Here is a 26,019-nt window from a genome sequence, read left to right as displayed (position 1 = left end):
CAGAGCCCCTATAGCCCCTGCTGTAGGGTGTATAAGGCCGCCTCTGAAGGCTTGTCATTTTAAACGCAAAATGGGCGTACCAAGAGAATTGTAAGCGGTAACTACCCGCCCCTCCACCCCTCCCCCAAGACTGTCAGGAGTCACTGAAACAAAACGACCATCTTAAAATGCCGTGATTCATAGTTTTTTATAAAGATACATCTGACAAAAGTACTGTTTAAAAAAATGGAATGCATTTCGATCGCAAAAATGTATGAATTTCTAATTTTAAGCGTGATAGAAGCCGAAAATCTGATATTTAAAATAAAAATGAAATGTTGTCAAAAGTATGTAAGTAAATACATTGAACAACGGTTTGAAGTTGTTTCTTCACAGCTGTTCGCGCTACCAGTAACAATTTCGTCACTTCAAGATGGTCGTGTACATCCGTAACAAGAAAATTCTTCGCCGCTGGGGCGTGCGTCCCCTTCCACGGGGATCATGTGACCCGTGCGTGGGCGGGGTTTGTTGTGTTCAAACAGCCTGCAGGGACGAGCCCTCCCATCAGAAGCCGTAAACAAAGGAGTCCGTTCAGAGAGCTGCGAAGAGCCCCGGAGTCGCCCGTATCTCCACACTGACAGCTCACATCCCTTGAATATGACCCTGGAGTCAGGGTCTTTGGTTTTGCTTATAAAGGAAAAGTCAGGGGGTTGCAGCTGCCCTTTGCGAGGTTCCCTACCCGCACCCCCGTTGCCGTCCCTATACCAGTCTGCCCCCGTTTCCTCTCCTGCCAACCCCTACCTGCACTACCAGGCACCACGCAGCACTGTCCCGTTCACCTCCTGCTGCGTTTCCCCCTTCGGCGCCCTCTTCCAGTTCCCGTCCAGACCCTCTCCTTGGGAACTCCCTCTCGCACTGCCGTCCTAGCCTCCACCCACTCTGAAGGTGCCAGCCATGGAGGAATGAAGGATCCAGATTAATGACCGGGGCTTGTCTGGGGTCTGCAGAAAAGGGTCGGGAGGTAAGTGCTCAGGTATTTTGTTCCGTTATGAAGGTCATCTCCATTACTAACCAATTTCACTCAAAGCGCTTGAACGCCTAGCCGGGAGTAGTACGCGCTATACAAATTCGATACTGTGTTCGCAAAGGATTTTCTCTATCGTTGTTGGAACTTTGTTCTTCAGACACCGTGAAATGCTTGCAGTCAGCGCTGCATTAACCCCCAAGATCTTAGGAGTATCTCAATTGGCAGGTTTCTGATAATTTTTGTTGAACAGAGGCGAAACGCTGTGAGAATGACAGTTTGTGATGTGTGTTAATTGTACGCGCATACCACAGTGTGCAGTTTCTCTTGGCGATCAATAATAGTTTTCGACTTGCTTGTCAGTGGTACTCCTTTGTATCTGTCTTGGAGTGGAAAAACCGGAGATATCTGCGAAGCTCCAACGTCTGCTCTGTGCGCCATAGGCGCCTAACCCCCGGAGCTGTGTTATTAGTGGGGAACGCTAGTTTGGCTTACAAATCTAAGGACAGGAGTTAGCGGTTATGGATATTTTCAAATCTTTGGAGCTTCGGGTATGCCAACTATTTTTTTTTATATATATATATATACTATGGTTCGTTATCTATACCGTGAAATATAGAATGCTTCTGTCCCGTTCTTGACACGCACTTGCATTTTGAACATCTTAGGGACTGAAGTGCTTGAAACAAGAGCTTCCAAGTGATGCTTTCAAACCTCGGAGTAAAGGAGGGAAGGTCGCAACGGTCCACATCTCGCTCTTTTGTGTTTGTGCTCTCCTAGTTTTGAGGTATTCGTTGAGTGTCGTCGTCCCCGTCGTCCCCCCCCCCCCCCCCCCCCCCCCGAAAATCTCTCTAAGGAAGATCACACTTTTGCCTTGTTTTCCATTTTTGATCTATAAGAGGATCAGTTGAGGTAAAAAAAAAAAAAAAACACATAGGCACCATCGATGTCGTTTTTGCTGCAAAAGTACTTGCATGCAATCGTTTGCTGTATGTAAATCTACAGTATACCGCCTCAGTCAAAACGTCTATCAAAAGTGATACGTGGAGGCAGAGATTGATATTTATACTAATTACACGCTCAGTACCTGTAGCTCATCAGTTGCCCAATTTAGAAACTTTTTTTTTTTTTAAAGCAATCGGCATTTGTTATGAAAATTAGTGTTCCCAACTTTCCTCTATTACTACTGTTTTCGTTGATTTATATATTTTTAATTGTTTCTTAATGTTCAGTGACTCCTAATGGGCAGTGAACTTTGTTTACATTTAATTTCCGAAGTGTTCATCTTTTCTTATGCATACCTTCGTCACCAGATAGTGCAGGGTTGGCTAAACAATGTCTTTTTTTTTTTTAATTTTTTTTTTATATAAAACACTATACTGCAACCTTGGTGAAATTTTCACCTCATTAGTACAAACTTAACACTGGACTATAGTAATCAGTAAGAAGGTGTTACAAATAAGAAGAAAAAAAATGCGTCGGGGTGGTGAAACCCCTTCTCGGGCAACAACCACAATCGTTATCACGGTGAGCCACAAAGGTCACTAAATTTACCTGTGCTTAGGTAGCTTGGCACCAAAGAAGGTAGGCTTAACTTGGAGGCTTTCTTTTAAGTGTTTATGCAGCACACAAAGTATTATAGCAGAAACACGGGAAAAATCCCACTCTGATTTAGAAGACTTTTATACATTTTATTAAATAAAATGATACAACGACAAAAATCCAATCAATACAACCAGAAATATGTAGCTTCAAAGAATTGGGTAAGTATAGCACCTAAAAGTGCCACTCAGTCATCTGGTTGTGCTAGGCTGTGGGAAAGTCCAGTTTGTGGTGAAGAAGGCCCCAGGGAGAGCATTGCAGGCGGTCATCGCTGTAAAAAACAAGATCTACTGGGGTTCCTTGGACGGTTGTTGCCAGAGCTTCGCATTGGTTGTCACTGCAGACTGTAATGCGAAGTTCAGATCTTCCGCTGCCGGTCATCGCTGGTAGTGCAGTCAGGTTTACCAGAGCTGCACATTGGTGATCATTGTGGGCAGCAATCTTGGCATAAACTGGGCTGCTCTGAGTCACGTAGAGCCCAGAGCTTCAGGATTTCTTACTTTCTTTAGGAGGAGCTGAAGTGATACTAACCAAGGATCTAAGAACTGGTGAGACAACCTCTTGATGATCAGGAATCCACTCCATCAGGGCTCTAGCAGTCCCCGTTTAGCTGAGCAGTTGTAAGGAGACCTCTGGAGCTTGTTGTGTCCTTGTAGCGCAGAACAGGTCAGTCACCTGACCCTCAGTAAGTCTGGTAGTTCTGGGATCAAGCAGTAAGGCAGTCTTTCTGAGGGCCGTCCAGAGTGAACTGAAGAGTTGGTCTGAGAGTCAAATATTTATACCTAGTACCAGTCTTTGAAGTGGGGAAAACATCTAAGCCTTTTTACAATTAGTTCTGCAAGTTTCACCCTTCCTGTGCCAATGCTCCAAGATGTCTAGAGTGCCAAGACTGGTGTGAAGTTCTTTTTGAGTGTGCTGGAGGCAGCCCTTTTGAAATATAAGTGGGGTAGGGACAGCTCCACCCCTCACATCCTGGCAGGGAGTCACCCCATTGTTTTCCTATCTGTGTGTCGGAGGGGAATACACCAAGGCCAACTGCACCCAGTTATACACGACGGGCTGTAGGTTCTAAATGGTTGGGACCAGATAATGCTAATTTTCTTAAAGTAGTATTTTTAGAATTGTGACTTAAAATACGACTACTATTAAAGAGGGTTCTCAATGACAATTCACTCAAGCATAAACATGATATTCTTATCAGCGCCCAGTCATGTTATCACTTATTAAATTTAAAAAGGTAACCCAGTGTCATCCTATTGGAGAGGATAGACTTCACAGTAGCGAAAAATGAATTTGTTTTTTACGACCAGGACATGTATAACTTAAAAGTACATGTTGAACTTTTCATATGGCTCGCACTCTGCCCCATGGACTGTTTACGGCCTACTTTTAGGAGTGACACAATTAGTTGAGCCTTTGGCAAAGCGTTTATTTTTCCAAGTTTAACTAGCAGTTAAATTGCATACAGGCTGCAGTAGCAGGCCTAGGACATGTTTTTGAAGGGCTACTTAAGTGGGTGGCACAGTAAGTGCTGCATGCCCACTAGTAGCATTTAATTTACAGGCTCTGGAACATTTAGTGCCACTTCACTAGAGGCTTACAGGTAAATGAAGTCCGAGTTGGATGTAGGCCAATGTTACCATGTTCTTAAGAAGTGAGCACTTTAGCACTGGTTGGCAGTGGCAAAGTGCCTAGTCCTAAGGACAGCCAAAGGAAATTGCAGAAAACAGGTGGGGAGAGGGCAAAAGACCATCAGTTGCTGACAAGTCTAACACAAGGTGGCCAGCTAATTGTATGGATACACCACAAATGTTTTTATTTATTTTTTTTAATCTGTTTTGCACTACATGTTATCCTTTCCCCAAGTGTTTTACTGTGAAAAAAAAAGTTTAACATATGTAATAACTGGCACACATGTTTTGTTCGTATTATTCCTTGCTATTGGCAATAGTCAATCAGTTGCGTGCAAAAACACACTAAGCACCTGATGTGTGTGTGTAGCTAAGGTGACTGTGTTAAATAATGTAGATTGGGCAGCCCTTACAAGTGCCATGCATCACAAGTTAGACTAAGGCAAATTGTTAATCATTCCAGCAGTGGAACACTGTCACACAATTTTGAGGGCCCCTTTGCTCTCTGCCACAGTCCTTTGTTTGCCACCCAGTGGAAAAAGTCATTTATCTGTGCAGTGTCCATAAGTGTGCAGTCAATAATAAAGGGTCGAAGACAGGTTTACTGTTATACGTGGGGATACTTTCCGATGTGCCTTACAAGGCTTAGTCACAATTAAGTTTCATACCAAGTGTCTAACATGCATTGTCACTTAAAGCATATGTAACCAATTAGAATGTCACATTTGCTTTCTGAAAACTTGGCAGCTATGATTGGGAGAAGCAGACAGTGTGTAGGAGCTAGTGGATATATGGCCAGCACTAGTCTAACTTGATGGCACCGTTCAACACTTGTGACCTTTCCCACCCAAAAAAAATACTCTTAAAAATGAGAACACCATAAAAAGTTCTCTCCTTTACTGTTTTCTGTGAGAATCAAGCTACCATATGACTGTTTCATTGATGTTCCCAAACTATCTGCGCAAGAACACAGCCTATGCCAATCTCTAGATGTATTTTATATTGTATAAATAACATTGATGCACTTTAGTGCTTTGTCTACGGAGTAGAAAGATAATAAAATAGCTGCTTGACATTTTTCATAGTTTTGTCCCGTAGAAAAGTCGGGGATTTGCCCTTAGAGGCTAAAGTTTGAGTAACTCCACCTACTGCTAGTCCACATGACTAAATCAAACTACACTTACCAGTGACCACCTCCCTATTAACAGACTCTTGTTTGCTACAGTGACTTTATACTCGTTTCCCTTAACACCAGGCAGTGCCTTTTGTTTTTTTAATGCTTAATGTGAACTTGGTCCTCAGCATCCAGGTGCCCGGAGAAGTCTAGATCAGACCAAATACACCAGGGTCTCATAGCTAAGTTGAAATAATGCTAGTCAGACTATGGTCATAATCCGTATGGTTTGATTTGGCTTCTCTTCACCTCCTGAAGCTACAAAATAGTGGTCTGGAAGGCAGCGCCTTACTATGGGTGCACAATGGATTTTAGTTCAGTACAATTTAAGTAACATGCGCACATCCATTATCTGCTTCGTGAGCAAATTCAAGAGTGTTTCCAAAAGACAAGGAGAACAAAAAAATAGTCAGTTCACACGTCGACCCATATCCTGAGCAGAGAAAGGGAAGGTGTGTTAAAGGGCAAGTGAGGCATTCCGGGGTGCGTATATAGATGAAGAATAATCAGCTTTAACAGTTCAATAACCAAGTCCAAGAGTGTGAGCATGTGATTGGCGGCAAAGACAGGGTGAGGTCTTAGCATGACATTGGGGCAGCCACAGTTTGTTGAGGAACTCCGAGGTAGGGGAGTGACTTGAATGTCTCAGTATTGGAGAAAGAGCTGCAATGCCTGTAGCTTCGGTGAGGATAAGCAAGTTAATTCAGTGCGGGAAAGGTACTGTAGCAGTGGTTGCCAGATAGCCTGAAATTTAGTATCTGTGAGACTCAAATTAACATTTCCACTCCATGGCCAGTAAGTACCAAGGAAGAGTAAACCATTGGGCCATAGAGGAGGCAGACTTCTGTTTCAAAGATAGGGTTATCCATTGTCTGGCCGTCTGTAATATATAACTGATAAGGGTCCCCTCAGCAGTGGTCACTGCTTTCAGGTGTACGGGATGTAGGCCAAGAATTACTAAGTGGTATGTAGCAGGGAGCGGGAAACCTACTGATGTGGTAGTTAATGCACAGGACCACCATATATGTTAGAAATCTTCCCGTTCTAGATTACAACGCCAGCATAAATCAGTGGCAGCGGGGTACATAGCAGACAAGCAAGAGGGTGCATAGTACTACTGATACATTAATTTGCATGCGTTTTCCCTGAGTGAGAGACTGGTATGTTTTGGGTATGTCTTGCCAAAGTTTCTCCCACTGGGCATGCAGTATATCCTCTGTAGGTGTATTCTCCTGTGTGTGTGTGTAAAAGATGGCATACTGGAGAGTGCGGTAAGTGTTGGATAGCAGCCTGCGCGAGCTATCATAGGTTATAACTAATGTTTCGAAGGAGGTGTACGGGCGGCTCATTTCAGGATAGACAGAAAGGTGAAGAGCCCAATTACTTGTTTGGCTGTACAGTAGACCGGCCTTGTCGGATGAGTAATATTCCTTTTTACACTGATCAAATGTCTGTATGGTGTCATCCAGAAAGTTCTCGCATCGTCAGACAGTCCCTGAACTTCCAGTCGGTAAACATGTGTGAAGACAACACCGGGGTAAATGCACGATTGTGGGCTATCGTGGTATGCGGTGAAGGAAAGGTGGTTAAACCCTTTGTGGCTAATTTGTCCCATATATCCAGAACCGTCCTGGTCAGCATGGCGAGGTAGGCACTGTGGTCTAGCATGGTGGGTTAGCCAAGCCAGACCCCACAAGGGGTAGCAAACCACAGCCCTATTTCATATGAAACCAATGGTTTTCGGTCTCTCTAGGAGTCCAGGCCGAAATATATAGTAGGTGGGCTGCCCAGTAGTATTCTAAAAGATTGGGTCATCCCAGCCCATCCTGATCACGGAGCTGCGTCAAGATGGTGTTAGATAGACAAGGCATTTTGCATTTCGATGTAAAGGTCCGAAGATCGGGCTGCAGGCGCATAACATCCTGCGGGATCGGTGTGAGATGGGATTGAAACACGTATAGAATTTGTGAGATTTTTATAACATTTAGGCGCCCCAACCACAAGATGTGAAGGAGCTTCTATCTCCTAGGTCTTCCAAGAGTCCCCACAGGAGATCTGGCCAGTTTGCACCAGGTGTCTGATGTGGGCATAAGGTTAAGACACAAATATTTGATGGCGTCAAACGCCAAGCGGAAGTGGGGCCAAGGTTTGACTTTGGGATTATGTTCCAAACTCTGAATTTGGATAAATTCACCTTAAACTCTGAGATGGCTTCAAAGGTGGTCAGACATGAGACTGCTGCTGGTATAGAGGTAGAGGGGTGGGCCAGGGTTAGGAGCAAGTAGTCTGCAAACAGGTTCCTTTTGTGGGTTTGACCTCCGAAGGATATACCCTCTGTCTGGTATTGCGGACTACAATGGCCACAGGCTCTACTGCCATAGCAAATAGTAGGGGCAACAAAGGGCCAACCGTGACCAATGGTGATAGTGTCTGTTGCCGCCCATTAACCCAGGTAGAGGCTGTTGGAGATATGTAGGAGGCCATTATTTTAGATATCCTAGTGGGGCGTAGCCCTGTTTTAACTAAGATCGAGTGAAGAAAACTCCAAATTATTCTATCAAAGGCCCTCTCCACATCCAGTGACAGAAGGCATAGTGGGGTGTTGCAACGGTGTGCCATCTCAATTACTCTGCTGATGTAATCAGCTTCCCACCTGTTGCGTATAAATCCCACTAGGTCGGGTCTATAAGTAGCAGTCTAGCCTAGATGCCGAGATTTTGGTATAGATCTTAGCATCAGTATTTATCAAGGCAATGGGGGAGTAAGAGGAGCAAAGGGCTGCGTCTCTGCCTGGTTTGGGAATAAGAAAGCTCAGCTTTTGCCATTGTTGGAGTAAGGCATGTGACTTAATTGAAATGGTTATATAATTTGAGTAAGTGATCCCCACCTAGTTCAGGAAGGAACAGCTGTTTAAAAAAAAAAAAAAAGAGAGGGAGAAAAAATAATCGGTAGGCCATCAGTGCCAGATGTCCTCCCTCACTGGAGTGCACTGAAATGCAGAGCAGATCTCTTCTACAGTTAAGGGAGACTCTGTTTCCCTGTGAGCAGGAATAATGTCTCAGTCATACACACAAGTATGCATCAGTCTCTGCTAGTGGTAGTTGCGGAACTCGTCCTGTTTGTCGTGTTCACCCAGGACCCATCCAACCATCTGAGTTTGGCGATATGTGCCTTAGTTTGTTGTACGTGTAAACGACGAGCCAGCAACTTTCTTATTTCACTACTGTGCAGGCCAAGTTGTGCAAGAAGACCATGTAACAGTGGTGTATAGAAATGATGGTGACTTTGGAGTAATGTAGTGATCCTTGCTGCTTCAGGAAACTTACCTTTCTCTTTAAGGTCATTTCACAGTAAAACAATCTAATGGTGGGATTTACACCAAGCTAAATCTTGCTTGATTTGGCTTCTCAATAACTTGGGTTCCCATGCTGCTTATTTTTTTTTATGGAAATGCCAGACAGTACTCGGTGACTTCTTGCCAACTGCTAGAAGCTTCTTGATTTCTTCTATTGCTGTGGTCATGTAAAATTAACTTAAATGTGAAATTTGTTCTTGAGTCTTACTTTGCATAAACATGTTTTTTTTTTTTGTCTGTTTTAGATAACTGTAGTTGGCTAGGAAGCTGGCCAGTACGGGAGCTGCCATGAAGTTCACGGGGTCCTCGGAGAGCCAGCGGCTGTCCGTTTTGTTGGAAAATGCCCTGACTGCTGAATCCAGAGTTTGGAAGGTGCCAGCTTTTCAGAACTGCATACTAAAGGTATTTTTAGTTTCTCTTCTTTCACAGTATATAGTCATATTAGTGCAATCATTAACTACAACGTGCAGTCTGGTTATGTCGGATCCTCAGTTTATCTATACGACTGTTAGTCTTGATTGCTTGTCTTATTTTTACCAATGACATCGTCCAGGTCTGATGTTTGTAGTTTTAAGCATGAATCGTTTAAGTCTAAACGAAACTGAAAAGCAGAAGTATCATAGCGCGGTTGAGGGCAAACAAACTTTGGAAAGTACCCCACAAACCTGTGCACGGTAATATGATAGCATAGGAGTTTTACAGACATCCTGCTTAATTTTTATGTAAGTAACTTAATATTTAAGCTATTGCCATCTCCAATTTCTTTAGCAATCTATGCATGTTGATGAACACGGTTGTCCTCTCCTACTCCCCTCAGAGGTTGTTTAGGCAACCAGTATGAACATTACCAAGGAATTGGGTTTGATTGAAATATATTTCCCATGTCTACCCCCTTTTTTATTTATTATTCTTAGTATTAATATTTTAATTAAAAAAATTGAATTGCCTTTAACTGGATCATTAATAAGGGTCTGAGTTCTGTAAGTTGTGACAATAGTGATGGTGGCTTTCACAGTAGTTACTCTGAAATGCTTGGTTCTGGGCAGCACAACTATCTGGGGGTGTTGCTTTTCCCTCAGGGAGTCTAAGGGAACTCTTTGGACTGTGAATTTAGATGCCATGACAGTGGAGTTTCTAGATGTCTCTAACCGCATTAAAAAAAAAAAAAAAAAAAAAGCTATTGCCTTGAATTCATCGATTTGTAAAAGTAAAGTATTCAAGAGGTTATATGTCTCAAGACCCTGGTGGCAGTTTCAAACAGTGTAGGCTGGCTTGATCTAGCCATCACAGTGGTAGAATATTACAAATCGTTGCTAAATCAATGCTCTGAAACTAACAAAGAAGGCAAGTAACACCCATATTCAAAATTGGATTCGTCTTTTTGAACAACACTACTGTCCTCCTTGACCAAAAGGCCAGGTAAATGTCTCTGAATTTATTCACAAAAGAGCAAATAAAAAATGCAATAGCTACCTAAAGGTTAAGTGGGCCAGTGGACTGAATTATATCCTGGCAGTGGTTTGAGGGGGGGGGTGGGAATCGATTGGTTGGCAGAAAGTCTCGAGTATCTATATCTATAGATGTTTTGAACAAGAATTGTTCTGTTGTCGGGGGGGGGGGGGGGGAGGCGGGTGATAAAGCCACTGCTTAAAGGAAATGGTAGAATCACAGTGAGATATACATTAGTCTTTTTTGGCTGTGTCAGCAAATGGTAGAATCACTGCAAATTATAGGTTAATTTATCTCTTGGGTTAGTCTTTTGGGTGTGTCAGCAAAAATATTTGTTAAAATATTCTCTTTATAAATAAATGGTCTTCAAAACGGGGTTTAGAAAAAAAACAAAACTCTTACCTATTGAACAAGGTGGTTTCCAGACAGGCCATTCCACTACAGAGCAATGTTTGCCCTTTGTGCTATAATTTATAGATCTGTAGCAATAACTCTATTTATGTGCTTGTTTCATGGACTGCCGTACCATCTTTGATATAGTGGCTTTATGTAAGGAGGGCACCAAATGTGCCCTTCAAAACATAACAGTGGCTTGGGGAGGCTACCCCTCCCAAGCCATGTAACACCTATTGCCAAAGGGAGAGGGTGTCCGTCACCCCCGTTCCATACCAGTAAACACAGTCAAAACATACTCACAGGCAAAAGGTGGGGGAACCATGCTAAAAAGAGGCTACTTTCCTACAACCCGTCATCTTTGTTCGAGGTATGCTGACAACCATGTCATTTTTAGACTATACTTTGGAGGGGTCTCCAGACGAAACTTGACGCATTCACAGCATACTGTGGATTAAACAACCTTAGGATAAATGCTTAGTCTTTGGGGGAAAATTATCCAGCTTCAAATGGTAAATTAATACCTGAAAGTAGTAGAAGTTAAGTCCTATTAAAAATTAGGCTTGCACTTTAATGAAGTGGGATGAACAACTCAAGGAAAAGATCTGATTTTCCTACAGGTGGGCTCTTTGCCAAAGCTTAATGGAATGCATGGGGGTGGGGGTTTGTCATATACGCCCCTCTTAAAAGCTTTTTTGCACAAAATCTCGCATTGGTACTTTACAGGTCTGAAATATTTGGTATAGATAAGGAGGATATTTTATACCAGTTGGAAAATGTGTGTAAAGATTTTAAAATCTTCCAGTGGGGCCCCTGATTCGGAGTATGTGTCTGCAAATGTTATTATGTAACCACTGCAACTACTCCTTTTTGTTCTAGGGCACAGATATCTCCACTTTGTGTTATGAAGAGACAGTACTGTGGATTGGAGAATTAAGTTTGCAGTTCCATTTCAGTCCAGAAACCTTTGGATTGGCAGTCAACATCCTGAACAGAATTTTGGCTGCGGTAAAGGTACTACTCGTTGGTGTGCTTCATTTTCATGTTTAAAAAAAAGAGAGAGAGAAAAAGTCTGTATAAAGATTGTAGGAGTTTTAGCAGTTATAAAGCAAGAAGCTCAAACTGTTGCATTAAAGTCGGTGACTTCTGTGGGAACATCTAGTATTATGGTGTGAAACATTTTGGTAAAGGTTTTTAATGCCTGGGTTTCAGTTTATCTTAAAAGGTGCAAACAGTGAATTGAATCTAAATTCGCTCCTTGAAAGCTCGACATCTGGTTTACTTTCTATTAGATTTTATTTTTTTAAGTTTTCGGTCTTTCAGAGGCCATTCTCAAGTATAGTTCAGTGTCTTTGACAGAGTGTGTGTGTGTGTGTGTGTATACATATATCTTGTTATAACTATGCCAGTGATTCTCCTTGACGGTTGTAGTGGCTGGTAAAGTGCCGTGGCTGACTACTTAAAGCAATGCTGAGGGTCTAGTAATACTAGGCCTGCCTCCTTGGTCATACATTTGAGTAGAGATAACTCCTGTAAGGTGGCAGGCACCAAATCAGCTTTTGGGTGCAACTCCAGATTGGCAGCTGCACAAGAGCTTGTTCTTTGAGATTGGTGGGGGGGGATTCGGGGGCTTGCCCACCACCCTGACAGGAGAGGTATTTGACTATCATTAGGTTGCCTCATTCAAACTGGAACCACTTCTTGAAATTCAGTTTTTAAATCTTGTGCCAGATGTTTTAAAGCCCATAAACTAACCTAGTGGTTTTTTTTTTAGGTGGCACTTACATGTTGCAGACTTTGCCATTTTTGCTAATCACTTGTTATAAACGGGTGTTGTAGTTGTCCGCTTATGTTTCTGGATTTAGTGACGTTTCAAGGTTGAAAGTTGACTTGGCCCACGCTACATTCAAACGTGTTACCTGAAGGTCGGCTCGCAGATGTTGTTTCAATGACATTTGGGTGAAGGGGAACCTGGAGTTGCCCATGGCTTTCTAAACTGAGTGAGGTTTATCCTAGGCTTTTCTCCCAGCTCTAATAATGCCTCCTGCTGCTGAAGCTGTGGTGCCTGAACCAGAAGGCACTGCCTGCTAACTCCAAAATACTTATACCTTCATAGCCAGACAGACCAGCTCTATGAAATGGCCCCTGCAGGTGGTTGCCAAGAAAGCAGCACACCTTGATAAGGGCTACTGGATTTATGCAAAGCTGCAGGGTTTTCTGCATAATTATGGATCTGCTGCACAATTTGAAGATTTTAACAAGCAGCTTGTTTGTAGATCGAAAGTTACTAAAAAGGAAGCGTCCTATGTTGCTGCACTGCAGAAGGAACTTCACAAAGATGAACTTGTCACCTTTCATTTGCTTGTTGTATTCAGTGTTGAACTGGTTCTAATAAGATGAAACCTTTTGTCCAGACAGTGTTCATGTGTAAAGCATGACAAAATAAAGAGCGGATTCGCTCACATAATTTGCTGTGTCATGCTGCATAATTTGAGTTTCTATGGCACCTAATTTTAACTTGGTCCTCCCTTGCAGCAGAAGCCCTAATTATAATAGATACTCCTAATAAGGAAATTGCAATATGGCACTGATCTAAATTTGTCCGCTAAACCAAATTACCCTGCTGCATTCATGTTGCATCTTCCCTGTCATTTTTGGAAATATTTTATTTATCCTGTATGTAGCTACAGTGTTTACAACCATGATTACATGTTACTTTCTTGTAGGGTTTTGACAATCATCGTTAATGTATATGATATGCCTAACTTCAGCGACATGTTTTGCATGTTACTTTTTCAACTGAAAGAAAAACTGCGAGTCTGTAGTTTCTCTACCAGCATGCACTTGCACATTCTTGCGGCAGTACAACCAGTATTTCTGCACAGTTTGACTCTTAGGACCAAACACACGTGTTTTGTGATGATTCTGTTTAAAGTGTCCTCGGGAATGCTTCTAAATTTTACTTTTTAGGTTTCACCTACCAGAAACCTTAGGCCTCCTGGGTGCGTAAACCCTTTTGTAGACTACACCAAAAAAAGTATAGCGGATTTACACTTCTTCCATTGGTTTGCTTTATTGATACTTATTTCCTTGCTTTTTCGATGTGTGTGGTTTTTTTTTTTTAAATAAACATTGCTTCTTTACTTGCCATTTCAGTGGCTGACTTGTATCCTTTACTGCACACCTTTAGAGAACTACTTTGCCTTTGTCTTGCAGCATCTACAAGAATGCACATGTCTAACCGTCTCCCCCATGTGCTGCTTTCCTGTTAAAGCCCCTTATACTGTTTTAAAGTAGTTCAGACCCACCCCTTCAGCTTTTATTTTTATTTTTAACCCACTCCCCGGTCTAAGGGTCCCTCAGTTTAGACCCTGCAGAAATGAAGTGTTGTGTGTGGTATTTTGCCTGATCTGTCCTCCCGACCTGCACTGTACAGGTATTTACTGTCAGTTTATGTTTTTTCCTAGGCCCAGTCAAAATACCTTCGCTGCATAGCTGTCACTTGTGTGGTCATCGCTGCCAAGACCAATGAGGAGGATGAAGTAAGTCTATTACATTAGCAATCAGTTGCACTGTTTTGTATGAATAAACTTATGTAGCCAACTTGTTCTCACAGATTCACTGTTTCATTTTTCATTTGTTAAACTATTTTGCAGTTTGGTTCAAATTATTTCTTTAAATTTTATAGAATGCTATATTTGGAGCTGTAGGAGACTAGGCACTCATTGCTGGTGAGGTTCTTAAGTCTTTTTTTGACTGTTAGAAAATAATTCTGTTGCATGCAGTCCTAGTGTTATTCTACTTTTAACAGTATGGCCTTTTCTTCGGCTAACATGGTTCATACTTGCCTAAACATTTTTGGGGTTTCTGTAGCTGTTACAGAAAAACAAATCTGTTGGGTTTTTAGAGGTTTGCTGTATGGAAATGATGTCTGATGCGATGAGAAATCTAAGGATGGGATCTTGAGAGAAAGAGGACTCTTAAAAGCGAGGAAAATAAATGCCTTTGTATACACAAGTCCAAGTGGTTTGTGAAAGAATGTATTGCAGCAGCTGGGTTTGAGTGGTCTGGATTGGCTATCCGTGCAGATTAGCCCCATTTGTTTTAGTGAAAAGCCTTCGGTTATTTCTACAGAATTAGCCATCACTGTTAGTGTTACTGTAGGAGGAAGCACCCTAACCACAGGAAGCATGATTAGCAACAGACCAGCGCAAGTGATGCATATATTCTGAAAGTCTGGAGTTGGTAAACAATTGCTACTGTCAAGCCAACAGAAACACTCCATCTACTATTGGAACTGGGAGTGTTTTTTTTTTTTTTTTTTTTTTTTTTTTTTTTTTTTTTAGAATTCGCAGGCAGTAATGCACGTTTCCTCCCCTGACTTTCTCTGCCTCTGTTCTAGTCTTAACATCCTCCTCCTTGCTGCTGAAGACTTCATTTAAAAGGGCCTACCTCGAATGGGTGCATGATCGTTTACTAATTTAATATTGCTAATTATAACTGTTGGCAGCTAAGCAGGACTTGGCCATAAACACATTGCTCACACCTCTTTTATTAATATATCATCCAGCCCTTACACTTCATACTGATACAGGTGACTCCTCGAGGGAGTATGCCTATTTAGAAACACAACACTTGGCACAATGTTTTTCAGGTTTTTGTGTGTGAGACTTAAAATGATTTTAATTTTATTTATTTTTTTTCCCCTGGCTTGTTAGTGTTTTATAGAAGCAGTGTATTCTGTACACGTGCTCAAGCTCTGGTACAGTGTGTATGGTGATGGCCGTTTCTCGTTGCTGCAGTGCAGTTTTTATAGGTCTGCATTTTTGTTGCCAAAAACATCCAATACCAATTTTATATTGACACTTAACCCACCTCTATCCCAAATGGAAGTCTTAGGTCTTCTTCATACCCAAACAGTTGGTACTTCCAACTTGACGTACTCGCTTCTGAACCTGCCATGGTTGAGCTATTTGGATTCCTAGACTGGGAGCAAATATTTGTGAAAGAGTTTGGGCTTTTTGTTTTATTGAGTTGAATGTATTTTTTTTTTTCCTTAACATTCTGCCCCACTCTACACGTTTCTTAGTCGTAGTGTAGTAACGTAACTTTTTTTTTTTGTAATAATTCAATTTTAACAGTTGAAAGATGTATTACTACTACAGACATAAAGGTCAAAACATAATACTCTTTCAGAATGCAGTTGATTTGAAGGTGGCACATTTAGAATTTATGGATTAATAAAATGAAGTCTGGTGTAAATTTTGTCTCTTTATTGATTTGTCTTTACAGGTAATACCATCACTTAAGAAGCTTGCAGTGGAGAGCGGTTGCAAATGTTCTCCAGCAGAAATTCTACGGATGGAAAGAATTCTACTTGATAAACTTCACTGGGACCTTTACACTGCAACACCTGTGGACTTCCTAAACATTGTAAGCATTGCTAACTTCTAGACAGTTCTTTACAAAGCTATGAGACATAGTTCATTACCAAAACAAGAATTTTGTAACACACACAAGCTACAGAATAAACCATCTGCAAGGCTTAGATGTAAAAGTGAAAATGCCGTCATTTTGTAGATCTTAATATTCAGAGGGACCGATGGATCTCAATTGTACAAGACTTAACAATTTTAAAGGACAACTAAGTAGACATAAAAACATGTTATACTCTATGCTGACTTTTTTTGTGTAAATACACGCTGCAAAAATAAGTAACTCTTATTCATTCTAGTAGGTAACACTGTACATAGAAAGCTGTCGGCTGTCTTGCTTATTACTATAATGCGTAGGTCATCACAAAGTTTAAACCGGAGGAGAGTCTGCACTTAAACCTTAAAGATCTGGCACGTGAAGTCTTCTTGCTTTTCTTTGTGTGGGTTTTTATTTTATTTTTTTCCACCTTATTTCAAAGGCTGAAATACACATGGGAGATCTGATCCGGGTGGTTATGATGACTGTAGGAAAAAAATAATTAAGGCTGCTCCCTATTTTTGACAATACTCTTCATTGCAAACTGTCCTGATGGTCTGCCAGCAGAGAATACTAAAGCAGTAATATTTGCTTCAGTATGCTTGTTTGCATACTTTGGTAACGTAAATTTGGATCAGCCATTTTAGCAAGTCAGTTAAAATAACGTAATAAAAAAAAAATTGTTTCAGAAAATACACATCTTTACATTCATATTTCGCTCAAACAGTTCAGTAGTTGGTAAGTACATCACAGCACTCACTGAGTACACATGGTTATAAGGAAGTATTGTTTCAGGCTTCAGATGTGGATTGACATTAATTTGCACTTTTGGTCGGCAACACAGTTAAAGTATGAAGCTCACAGTTGATCTTGAATATGCATTGAATATATATTTCTTTCCTTCAGTTCCATGCCATGGTGATGTACAGGCCCCATGTACTAACTGGACCCGCTCAAATGAATCCTTCCCGCCATGTTGCATTTTTGACGAGGCAGCTACAGCATTGTATGGCACGCCACCAAGTATTGCAGTTTAAAGGCTCAACGTTGGCCTTGGTGATCATCACCTTGGAGTTGGAGAGGCTGACTCCAGATTGGTTTCCAGTTATTACCGATCTACTGAAAAAAGCACAAGTAAGAATCAGTTACTTGTTAAGACAATAACATGCATTAAACCAAATGAAGGGTCATGGCAGAAGTTGGTGTGTTGACGTGGAAATTAGTTAGAATTAAATACGACCTGGTGCCACTCCACCCCCGCCCCGCCCCCCCCCCCCCCCCCCCCCCCCCCCCCCCCCACATTTAAGTACCTTCACAAAGAATAAATTAACTCATTAATTGCATACCTGTGTATTTGCTTCTGTTGCAAATAATTGTGTCCTGTTGGAATATTTGGTCCATTGCAACAGTCTTGAGATTGACATTTTTCAAGAATGTTCAGTGAGACCCGTCTGGATCTGCTGTTGTAATTAACATGCTAATCAGTCTTGTTTTCCATTAATTATTTTTTTTAATATTTAAGTGTACTTCCTTCAGCAGGGAAAAATCGGAGAAACTTCTAGTATTGTTCTAATGCTTTGGTGTGTGCAGTAGAATAAGTCCATATGCTAATTCCAAATTTTCCTACTGTGATGCAAGTGTACTTATTTATTTTTATTTTTTGTGCTTTACTGAGAGATTTGTTATGGGCTCCACTCACAAAGCTATTTGCACGTATAAATCTTATTTACAATTGTAAGGCATTGCCAAAAGGATGCCATACACTCACACCCGTCATACTCCACAATACTGCAATATTACAAATGAGTAAAAGCCACTCAGTGTTGAGCTCCAGACCTTCTTATCCTAATACTTGTTGGAAATTGATCCTGCTGATACCCAAATCGTATAGTATGTATTGGGGGAAGAGGTTTATCCACTATGAAACTTCCCTAGGGGAGAAAAAGCAAAGAATGTCTGGCTGAACAAAAGCAATGGCATTTCAGCAAGTGTAATTGTGCAACACCTGTGCTGGCAGAAACGCCAGTACCCAAACATAAAAGGAAATTCTTACACCTTAAGTGTGCATGAAAACCTTTGACGGGCATAGCTTTTGGGTATATTTTGTGAATTGCAAAGTCGTAAAATCCACCATCCATGGAAGAATAACTGTACTGGCGCATAATTGAAACTGAGTTCTGGCTTCCTGTATCGAATAAGGGGCCCAAGTCTCTTACACGAAATCGGTAATCGTGAATGTTTTGCAGATTATCGCACACGTTTGCTAGAGGTTGGTTGTGCAGGAGTTTGTATGCACAGGTGGTGTGAGATTCGAAATTTGTGTTTGTTAAACAGTTTTATTTTATTGGTAAGTTATGTATGCCTTGCGTTTATTCTGCTTTTCAAACTCCGTTTACATATAAGACATTTATTTTATATAGATGGCTTGAATTTATTTATATCTATTGAAACCATAATTTATATATATATATATATATTTTTTTTTTTCGTGACTCGGGCAATGAGGCGAAGTAGAGACCCGTAGTAAACTTTCAGTGCTCTCTTGTGGTGTGAGGAGCCCATTTATTGATTCTGTTCAAAATAAGTAATCTAGGGTTGAATCAGTTGGCAGGTTTGTGTTGGTGTGGTGGTTTTTTTTTTTTTTTTTTTTTTTTTTTTTTTTTTTGTCTTTCTGACCTTTTCTTTAAGCTCAGACACAAGTGGGTTGTTTTGCAGGGCTACTAAGCAAGAATAATTTCAGTAGATCCATTGGGTACTGCCATTTTTATTTTTCATCTAGTTTCAATAAAAGTAGATTTTGTGCAGCAATCTCTTCAAAATAAGCGTTCGGGCAGTGTCTCAATCATGAAGTTTATCTTGTCACATTTGTGTGTTTTTATGCTCTCAAAGCAAACGGGCTGGTTCTAAACGCATCATGTCTGGTGTTTCAAAGTGCTGTAATTAACACTCGTAACAACTTTCTAATCGCACAGTACTGAGTTAACCAACCTCGGAAAGATTTGAGGGCATATTCTGTCTCGTAGGGATTTAAACATCTGCATTAGTAATCAGTGCTTGTTTACACGAGGCACGTTCAACTCACTGCCATGGTGCCAGACTACTGGTTGCCACAGAGTGGTGTGACTATCTTAAACTTTAACACGTTTTATACAGTGCCTATTCCAAATGTATTGTAGGACTGCTGGAAGATACCCTTCTGCCAGATAATTTTTGTGGTTTAAATAATTTAACACAATATTTGGATTTGCAGCCTGAATCTTTTCTGAATTCATATACTGTGCATTTTCATCATGCCCTCGATGTGTATTGTATTTCATTTTAGCAGTCTACATTTGTCCTAAAATGGATGGCGTACCTTTACACTGCCAGGGGGAATTTCGATTCATGCTGTTGGTTTGGCTCAAACTGGGCTTTTTCCTGCCACTTTTGGAATTTTTCTTTTGGAACCTTTTAGTTGATGGTTACTGAAAACAAACATTATGTGCAGAAAACAATATGAATGTAATTCAAGAACTATGCAAACCAAGCAAAACCCAAGTAAAGGATTATTTGGCCCATTGTTTTTAGAGCCATTTCTGCATTGATGTTGCACTTCCCAGTGTCTGACATGCACAAGCTTTCTAAATACATTGTTGTGTGGTAGCAGAGCGCCTACATTTTAAACCAGGAAAGCAGCAGTATTGTTGGAAGTATTACGTTTTATTGCAAGACAGAAGCCTTAAAATTACTTTGTTTCCTTGAATTTTTTTTTTTAGTTCTGGGGAGGATAGATTTGGGTTGTTCCCAGACAACAGTTGAAGGCTGTGTGTGTGTTTTTTTTTTTATTTATTTTTTTTGGGGGGGGGGGGGGTCTGGCATTAGCTAAGACCTTTTGACGTTTACTAAAACTATAATATAGGTAAAATACACTAGCATAAGGGATATTTAAGCCACCTTTAGTCATTCATTGGTCTGTTCTTGTTACTCACATTTTGCTTCCATGTATGAGGCAATGGGTCAGTCTATATCAGCGACTGCTTTGAGTGACTGCATTTAGCCCTTTCACAAGTAGAACATCCACAAACCAGGTAGTTCCCTTCAATGTCCTTTTTTTTTTTTTTTTTACTTTAGTGTTGCTTTTGTTTTGTAAAGCCTGATGTGATAGCCGGGCATTTTTTTCCATATGAGAGCACATTCTACTTTAAATCAGTTCCTGTCTCCTGCCAATGCTGTTGTAAATTCCTTTTGAAGTGGCCTTTGTTTTTGACTGCTGCATTTTCACACCATATCACCAGCTCCCGTGAACTCTTAATATAAGCTTGTGAGGGTGCTTTATCTTTGAAACAATGTAATTTCTTCTTTGTCATGCCTTCCTTTTTTATTTTGTTCCTTATTGCCCTTTTTAGGGTCGAGCCTGCGTTGCATGCGTATCGCAAGACGCTTTAGTTATTAGAAAAGGGCTCAGAGCCCTGTCGACGTTACGTCCGCGTTTCATTGGTTCATGGGTTTGCCTAGTAAAATCTGCTTGCTTTCATTAGTGAAAGGCATGCACACGTCATGCCTTTTCTGGTGGTTAGCCCTCCTCGAGCGCAGCGACCAAGTACAGAAAACATGCGAGGCTCGCTGTTTTCTGTCGGATCGTGGACTACTTTTTCTCTATTTTCCTAGCGCGATTTCGCTTGGCAGAAGTCGAGCGCTTTACACGGTTAATTTAACTTTTTTGGCTTTCGTACATAAAAGCACTTTTGCCGATAGATGAAAAGTCGGGTTAGGAGTTTACAACGCGATCATCTCTAACATGAGCAAACGCGAGACCCGTTGCATTGCAAATGCTTGTTCCTCTTGTTTCTTCTCTCCTTACCGGCTTCTTTCTTTCCTTTTGTATCCTTCCTTTCCCTCCACTTTCCTCTTTCTTTACCTATCTTTATTTCATTCCTTTCTGTCTTCATTTCTTTCTATATTTTTCACCTTTCTAGCGTTGCCTTTTTTCTGTCTTTGTTGCTTTCATCACTTCTTACTTACTCACCTTCCTACCCAAAACCGGGAGTCTGGCAGCTAGTGCCAGATCAAATGGCTTTTTAGGGCAGTTAGCCAAAGCCTTTTTGATTTTTATTAAAATTGTGTGACATAGTTACCTATTGTGGTTTTCAGCCAGACTTAATCCATTAGTCTGAAGTTCTGTCATTAATAGTTTTATTTCACTTACTCCAGCATGCACCAAGGGACAACGTGTCAGGCCACTTCAGCCATTGGCTGACTTCACTATGAGTTACTTTTTGCTGCCCTTTCACAAGGAGCACATCAACGTACAAAGTAGGCCTCTTCTATGCCAGGAAGCACTATGGAAATGTGTGCATGTTTTGAGACCAAACAGCAATTTTGCTTTTAGCCAATGTTTTTGTTTTGATTGACAAGGGCCCTGCAGCTTCCCAAAACAGAAATATTTAGCAAAAACAATGACCAAATAAGAATTGCCAAAAGTCTGATTTGGTGGCCAACACCAGACCTAAAGGCTTTGTCAAATTTTTGGGGAACTGCTTTTTGTTATAGCTGGTCAGAAAGCTTTTTTTTTTTTTTTTTTTCCTTTGCCGATAACTTGGGCACCATTAGAATCTAAACAAATTTTTCAAAACCTACTTTGGTCAGTTCAGCTGCTGTCTTGGTAGTTTTGGGGTGATTCATCAGGTGGGTGCTGAGAAAAAGGGGAGGGAGGGTCACAAAACACTTCTCCTATTCTACATCAATGGGATTTTTCTAATTCTTGAACACTGCTACAGCCCAAACCATTGACAAGAATTGCACCAGATTTGGCAGAAAGCTAAAGCTTGGTCCAGAAAGCACACTTTAGTGTAGTGTAAATCTGTTTAAAAAGTTTTTGAGATATTAGAGATTAAAAAAAATATAGCTATGTAGGGCTGCAAATTCACAAACCTGTGGATCCAGGGGGAAAAACAGTGCCCCGATTGTCTGGCTTCAACCTGACAGAACGGTTGCGGCTGTCATCTTGTTTGTCGCATCGGCGTGGGAAAGGAAGAATGCAAAAACACAAGGGTTCAGAATACAGGTATCCTGACCCCATAGGACCCACAGAGGGGCCCTGTGGGCAAGAAATTGCCTAACTCAGTGCACCCAAAGAACAAAAGTTACAGGGACTGGCCTGTGGGCAGCATTCTTCCCCCGCCCGACTTATTCAGTGCAGTTAAGTTCTGTTACACTTTTTTAACACAATAAAATGTTTTTCTGCTTAAAACAAAGCACTGTGATCGGCATAATGCTTCCTTTGGCCAGAGCCTGGCGCCCCATTCATCCCACTCCTCCAGTTTGCAGACCCCTGCTCTTACTTGTCCTAGTTTCCCTTCTGTCAGTGAAATTGTCTTCAATCACCTTTCCTTAATTGTCTAAATCCTTTCTGCAACTCTGGTCTCCATTTCTTTGGACGAACCATTTGTTTTGATATCTCAGGCTGGAAGCTTTTCCATTTTAAGCTTAAAATATCTGTCTTACATGAGGCAGAATTGATGGCTGTGTTTGAGATATTTGGGCCAGAGAGCAACTGCGAGGCTTGCAAAAGTGACTCAATAATATATTGAACTATGTACATAGGAATTTGTTGTAATGCTGTTATGAATTTTAGTTTATGTAACCTTCAAATTCACTTTCTGCAAAGGACATGTGCCTGGAAACTGTTCTATATTGTGCCATAATGCCAGTATGAACTACAACATTTTATCAGCATGTAGCAGATACTCATTTGTATGCTCTTATTAATCTGTGTGTTTTCTTTTTTTGTATTTATTTAAGGTGGATAGCACCCTGTTTATTCACTGCAAAGAGCTGGTTGACCAACTCCTCCGTCCTCCTTCAACTAATGCGGTATATATTTTTGATCCTGCCAGCAAGTACATACGTTCGCATTGCAGAGTTGGAATACCTTGCCCATATTTCAAAATGAACCACCACATGCATATTTCTGGGTCTAGGGAAATGGAGAACGAACCAGTCACAGCAACACACAAGTCTGCCACAGAGCGAATGCATGATGATGGCATGGAGATTGATGAATTCTATGATGGGTTTCACCATTTGTACAAAGAAGATTGCATTTTTGAAAGTGGAAGGATTGACGATTCTGGCACTTGCTGCAGGTTGAGGCAGGAGATTAGCAAGTCCCCTTGTCCGCCATTACAAGCTCCTGAAATGCAGTAGAAGCAAGCCTTAACTAAAGGGAGATGGTCAACTCAAGTTACAATTCTGTAGTTATCTAAAGCATATTGTTTGTTCGGACAATACCAAAAAACAACCCAACTTGCTGTTTTTTTTTTTTTTTTTTACTAAAGAAAAAAGTTTCTAAACAGTGTTGTATGCTGATACAAAGTTTGCTTTTAATTTTCTTAGTTTTATTCATAAATGTTCTAAAAGGAAACTGAATGTCTTGCACTCAGGGATCACTTTTTGAAAAAAACTGGCAGCTATTATGTTTGTGCTCCAATAGACCTACAAATAAAATAATGTCGGAGGTTGAAGAGGTAACCAGATGCATATTTTTGGGGCCTGACAATCCTTCTTTGACTTTTACTAGAAAGATTTTGTCCATCATGAGTTATTGAGTGAATTTCAGGTTTGGACCAAACTTTTAAGTGATCAGTGAAACGTGCCATACCAAAAGCCTACACACTGGTGTAAGATTTTAAATTTTTTTTTTTTTTTTCCTTAAACGTGCAATTTACTTTGGTTTACACATTAATGTTATTTAATATTAAATGTATTTTTATTATCTTTGTAATCTGTTTTAGTTATTTGCCTTAACTAACCTCCACATTTTTGTGTAGTACCATTCTTACTTTTGTATTATGACGGTTACTGTGCTTGTTCTTCTCGGCACGTCTAGCTAGCAGAAGGTCATAGCAACGTCTATTGCCAATATTCTGTTTATTTTGTACATCTTTTATAACTAATATTCTATCGTGTAAGTACAGATGAATGAGCCTTTGAGATTGGGATTAATTTAATATTTTAAGCACTGTGGTAAAATTAAGCTTCCCTGTGCGAATCAAATGTGTGATTCCACACCATGGTGCTAAAGTTTCAGCAAAAAGCTTAGTGTAACTGTAATGTAATCGTTGTGAGCGATTTAAACATTAATCAAATAGAAGGTTTTGGTCCACCACAAGCTGTGAATTTTGTGGGTCCGGTGTGTGCACTCTTATTTCTAATGTTTTGCACCAGAAATGCCTATCTAGGTACTACACCTGTGGCCAAACCACATAGTCTTCTGTTCACTTGTGATTCTGCTTCAATCACAAGGGACCAATTCAGTGACTAAATATAAAGTTTTTGTTGAAGTGTATAAATGACACTGCAATGGATGTCATCAGATTAAATTGCATTGCCTTTACCTGATTAAGGACATGTTAAACATTATTCTGGTAGTGTCTCTTGCTGTGTGCAAGAAGCAGGAAACTTTATTTGTTGCTTTTGGTATTTCAGAAACGTTTGTTTTAATTTTTGCAAAAATAAGCACTTTTACTTTAATCAACTGTGACTCGACTGCATACTTAAAGAGAATTGTTTTATTTGTACAAGAAATGTAAGCATTATGTCGAACGCTGATCCTTGTGTTGGATTTAATGCAAATTAAATCTTTAAATCTTAAATGTTATTGCAGTTGTCTGGTTTTATCAAGGCGGTCGTATGCTGCTATTATAGAATTAAATTGGATGATGAGAATGTAGTTTGAGTGAACTAGCTACCAACCACTTCAAATGGTTCAAAAATCTCAGATTTCTTCCCCATTCTTCACATCATTTTGCAAGTCTATTTTTAGGCATATTTGACTCTCTGTGCAGAAGATGTAACAGTGCAAACGCAGAAGAGATTCAGGTTTCTGATTAATGGATTTCCCGTGTAATGACAAGAAATTTCTCCAGTCATGACTGTCCTGGTAAAGCAAGTGGCCTATATCATCTGATGAGCAGTTGGGTTTACTAAGGGCATGTGGCCACATTTCCAGTATCTATCCTATGCTTTTGTACACTTTAAACTTATGCCTGGATAACATAGGTTTAAATTTTGTTCAGGAGAAAACATAGAACACTTTTTCATAATTGGGGTTTATAATCACGCCTTTTCCCTGATGTATTGTGGGCACTGTATACTTTTTTCATGTATTTGATAAAACACAGGTAGGCCTGAAATCCTCACATATATCTCACCATACACTTAGCATTTCCTTAACCCTTCATTCTCCTATTATGTCACCTACTGATGTGTGGTCTGTGCAACTTCAACTTCTCTCATAAGACATGCATGCTTTGGCTTGCAACTGGATAGTTAAGTAAAGAGTGCAAGATCACACCAGTGCTAGACAAGTGTCAGGCCTGTTGGAAGCTTTTGTTATAAAGCACTGGGCTCTAACATCTTAGGCATAGGTGTACATATGAGCAATTTCTTTTTTTGCCCAGACTTCTTGTCAACATGCTCGTATACAACCTTTTCTTTTCACAAATGTATTAATTGTGGAACTAGTTGAGCTGTCTGGGCAGATTAGATCATTTCCTTTGTTAAACTACCATTGTCTCAGGATAATTAATTGCGGGTGGTGAATAGGATGAATAGATAATCTCTGGAAAACTTAAGGGTACAGGGATGTTATAGCTGGCTCACATTTTAAACACACAACTATAAAAATTCACCAGTTAGTTACCTCAAGTAACTAACTAGTGCCTTAAGGCAGCTCCTGCTTGCTGAAGCATTTCAACTGTTTTCTGCAACAGTGCAGGGGACCGAGATGAAAGCTTCGGATTTTGACAGCAGGACCTGCTTCACAGTTGACTGTGGCTTGGGTGCAGCTGAGAGCCCTTCCCACAACACCCCAACCTCCTCCCCACCCCCCAAAAAAGGTAATTACATCCATTAGTTTTTGCACTATTGTTCAAAATCATGAATCCATGCACAGGAAAAA

At 40.6% G+C, this 26,019-nt stretch overlaps 1 protein-coding gene across 1 annotated transcript; it reads left to right on the top strand.

Moving 5' to 3' along the window:
- Nucleotides 1-454: 454 nt before the first annotated feature.
- CCNI2 (cyclin I family member 2) lies at nt 455-24,712 on the top strand. The gene is made up of 7 exons (XM_069244737.1): nt 455-1,000; nt 9,011-9,167; nt 11,487-11,621; nt 14,075-14,149; nt 15,900-16,040; nt 16,986-17,213; nt 22,860-24,712. Exons 2-7 carry the CDS (start codon nt 9,054-9,056, stop codon nt 23,262-23,264), a joined length of 1,098 nt encoding a protein of 365 aa, XP_069100838.1. The 5' UTR covers nt 455-1,000; nt 9,011-9,053; the 3' UTR covers nt 23,265-24,712.
- The last annotated feature ends 1,307 nt before the right edge of the window (nt 24,713-26,019 follow it).

The sequence above is a fragment of the Pleurodeles waltl genome, chromosome 7 (assembly GCF_031143425.1).
Source record: "Pleurodeles waltl isolate 20211129_DDA chromosome 7, aPleWal1.hap1.20221129, whole genome shotgun sequence".
NCBI classification, from domain to species: Eukaryota; Metazoa; Chordata; class Amphibia; order Caudata; family Salamandridae; genus Pleurodeles; species Pleurodeles waltl.
Note: the sequence above shows the minus strand (reverse complement) of the source record. Positions and strands in the feature narration are given on the sequence as shown.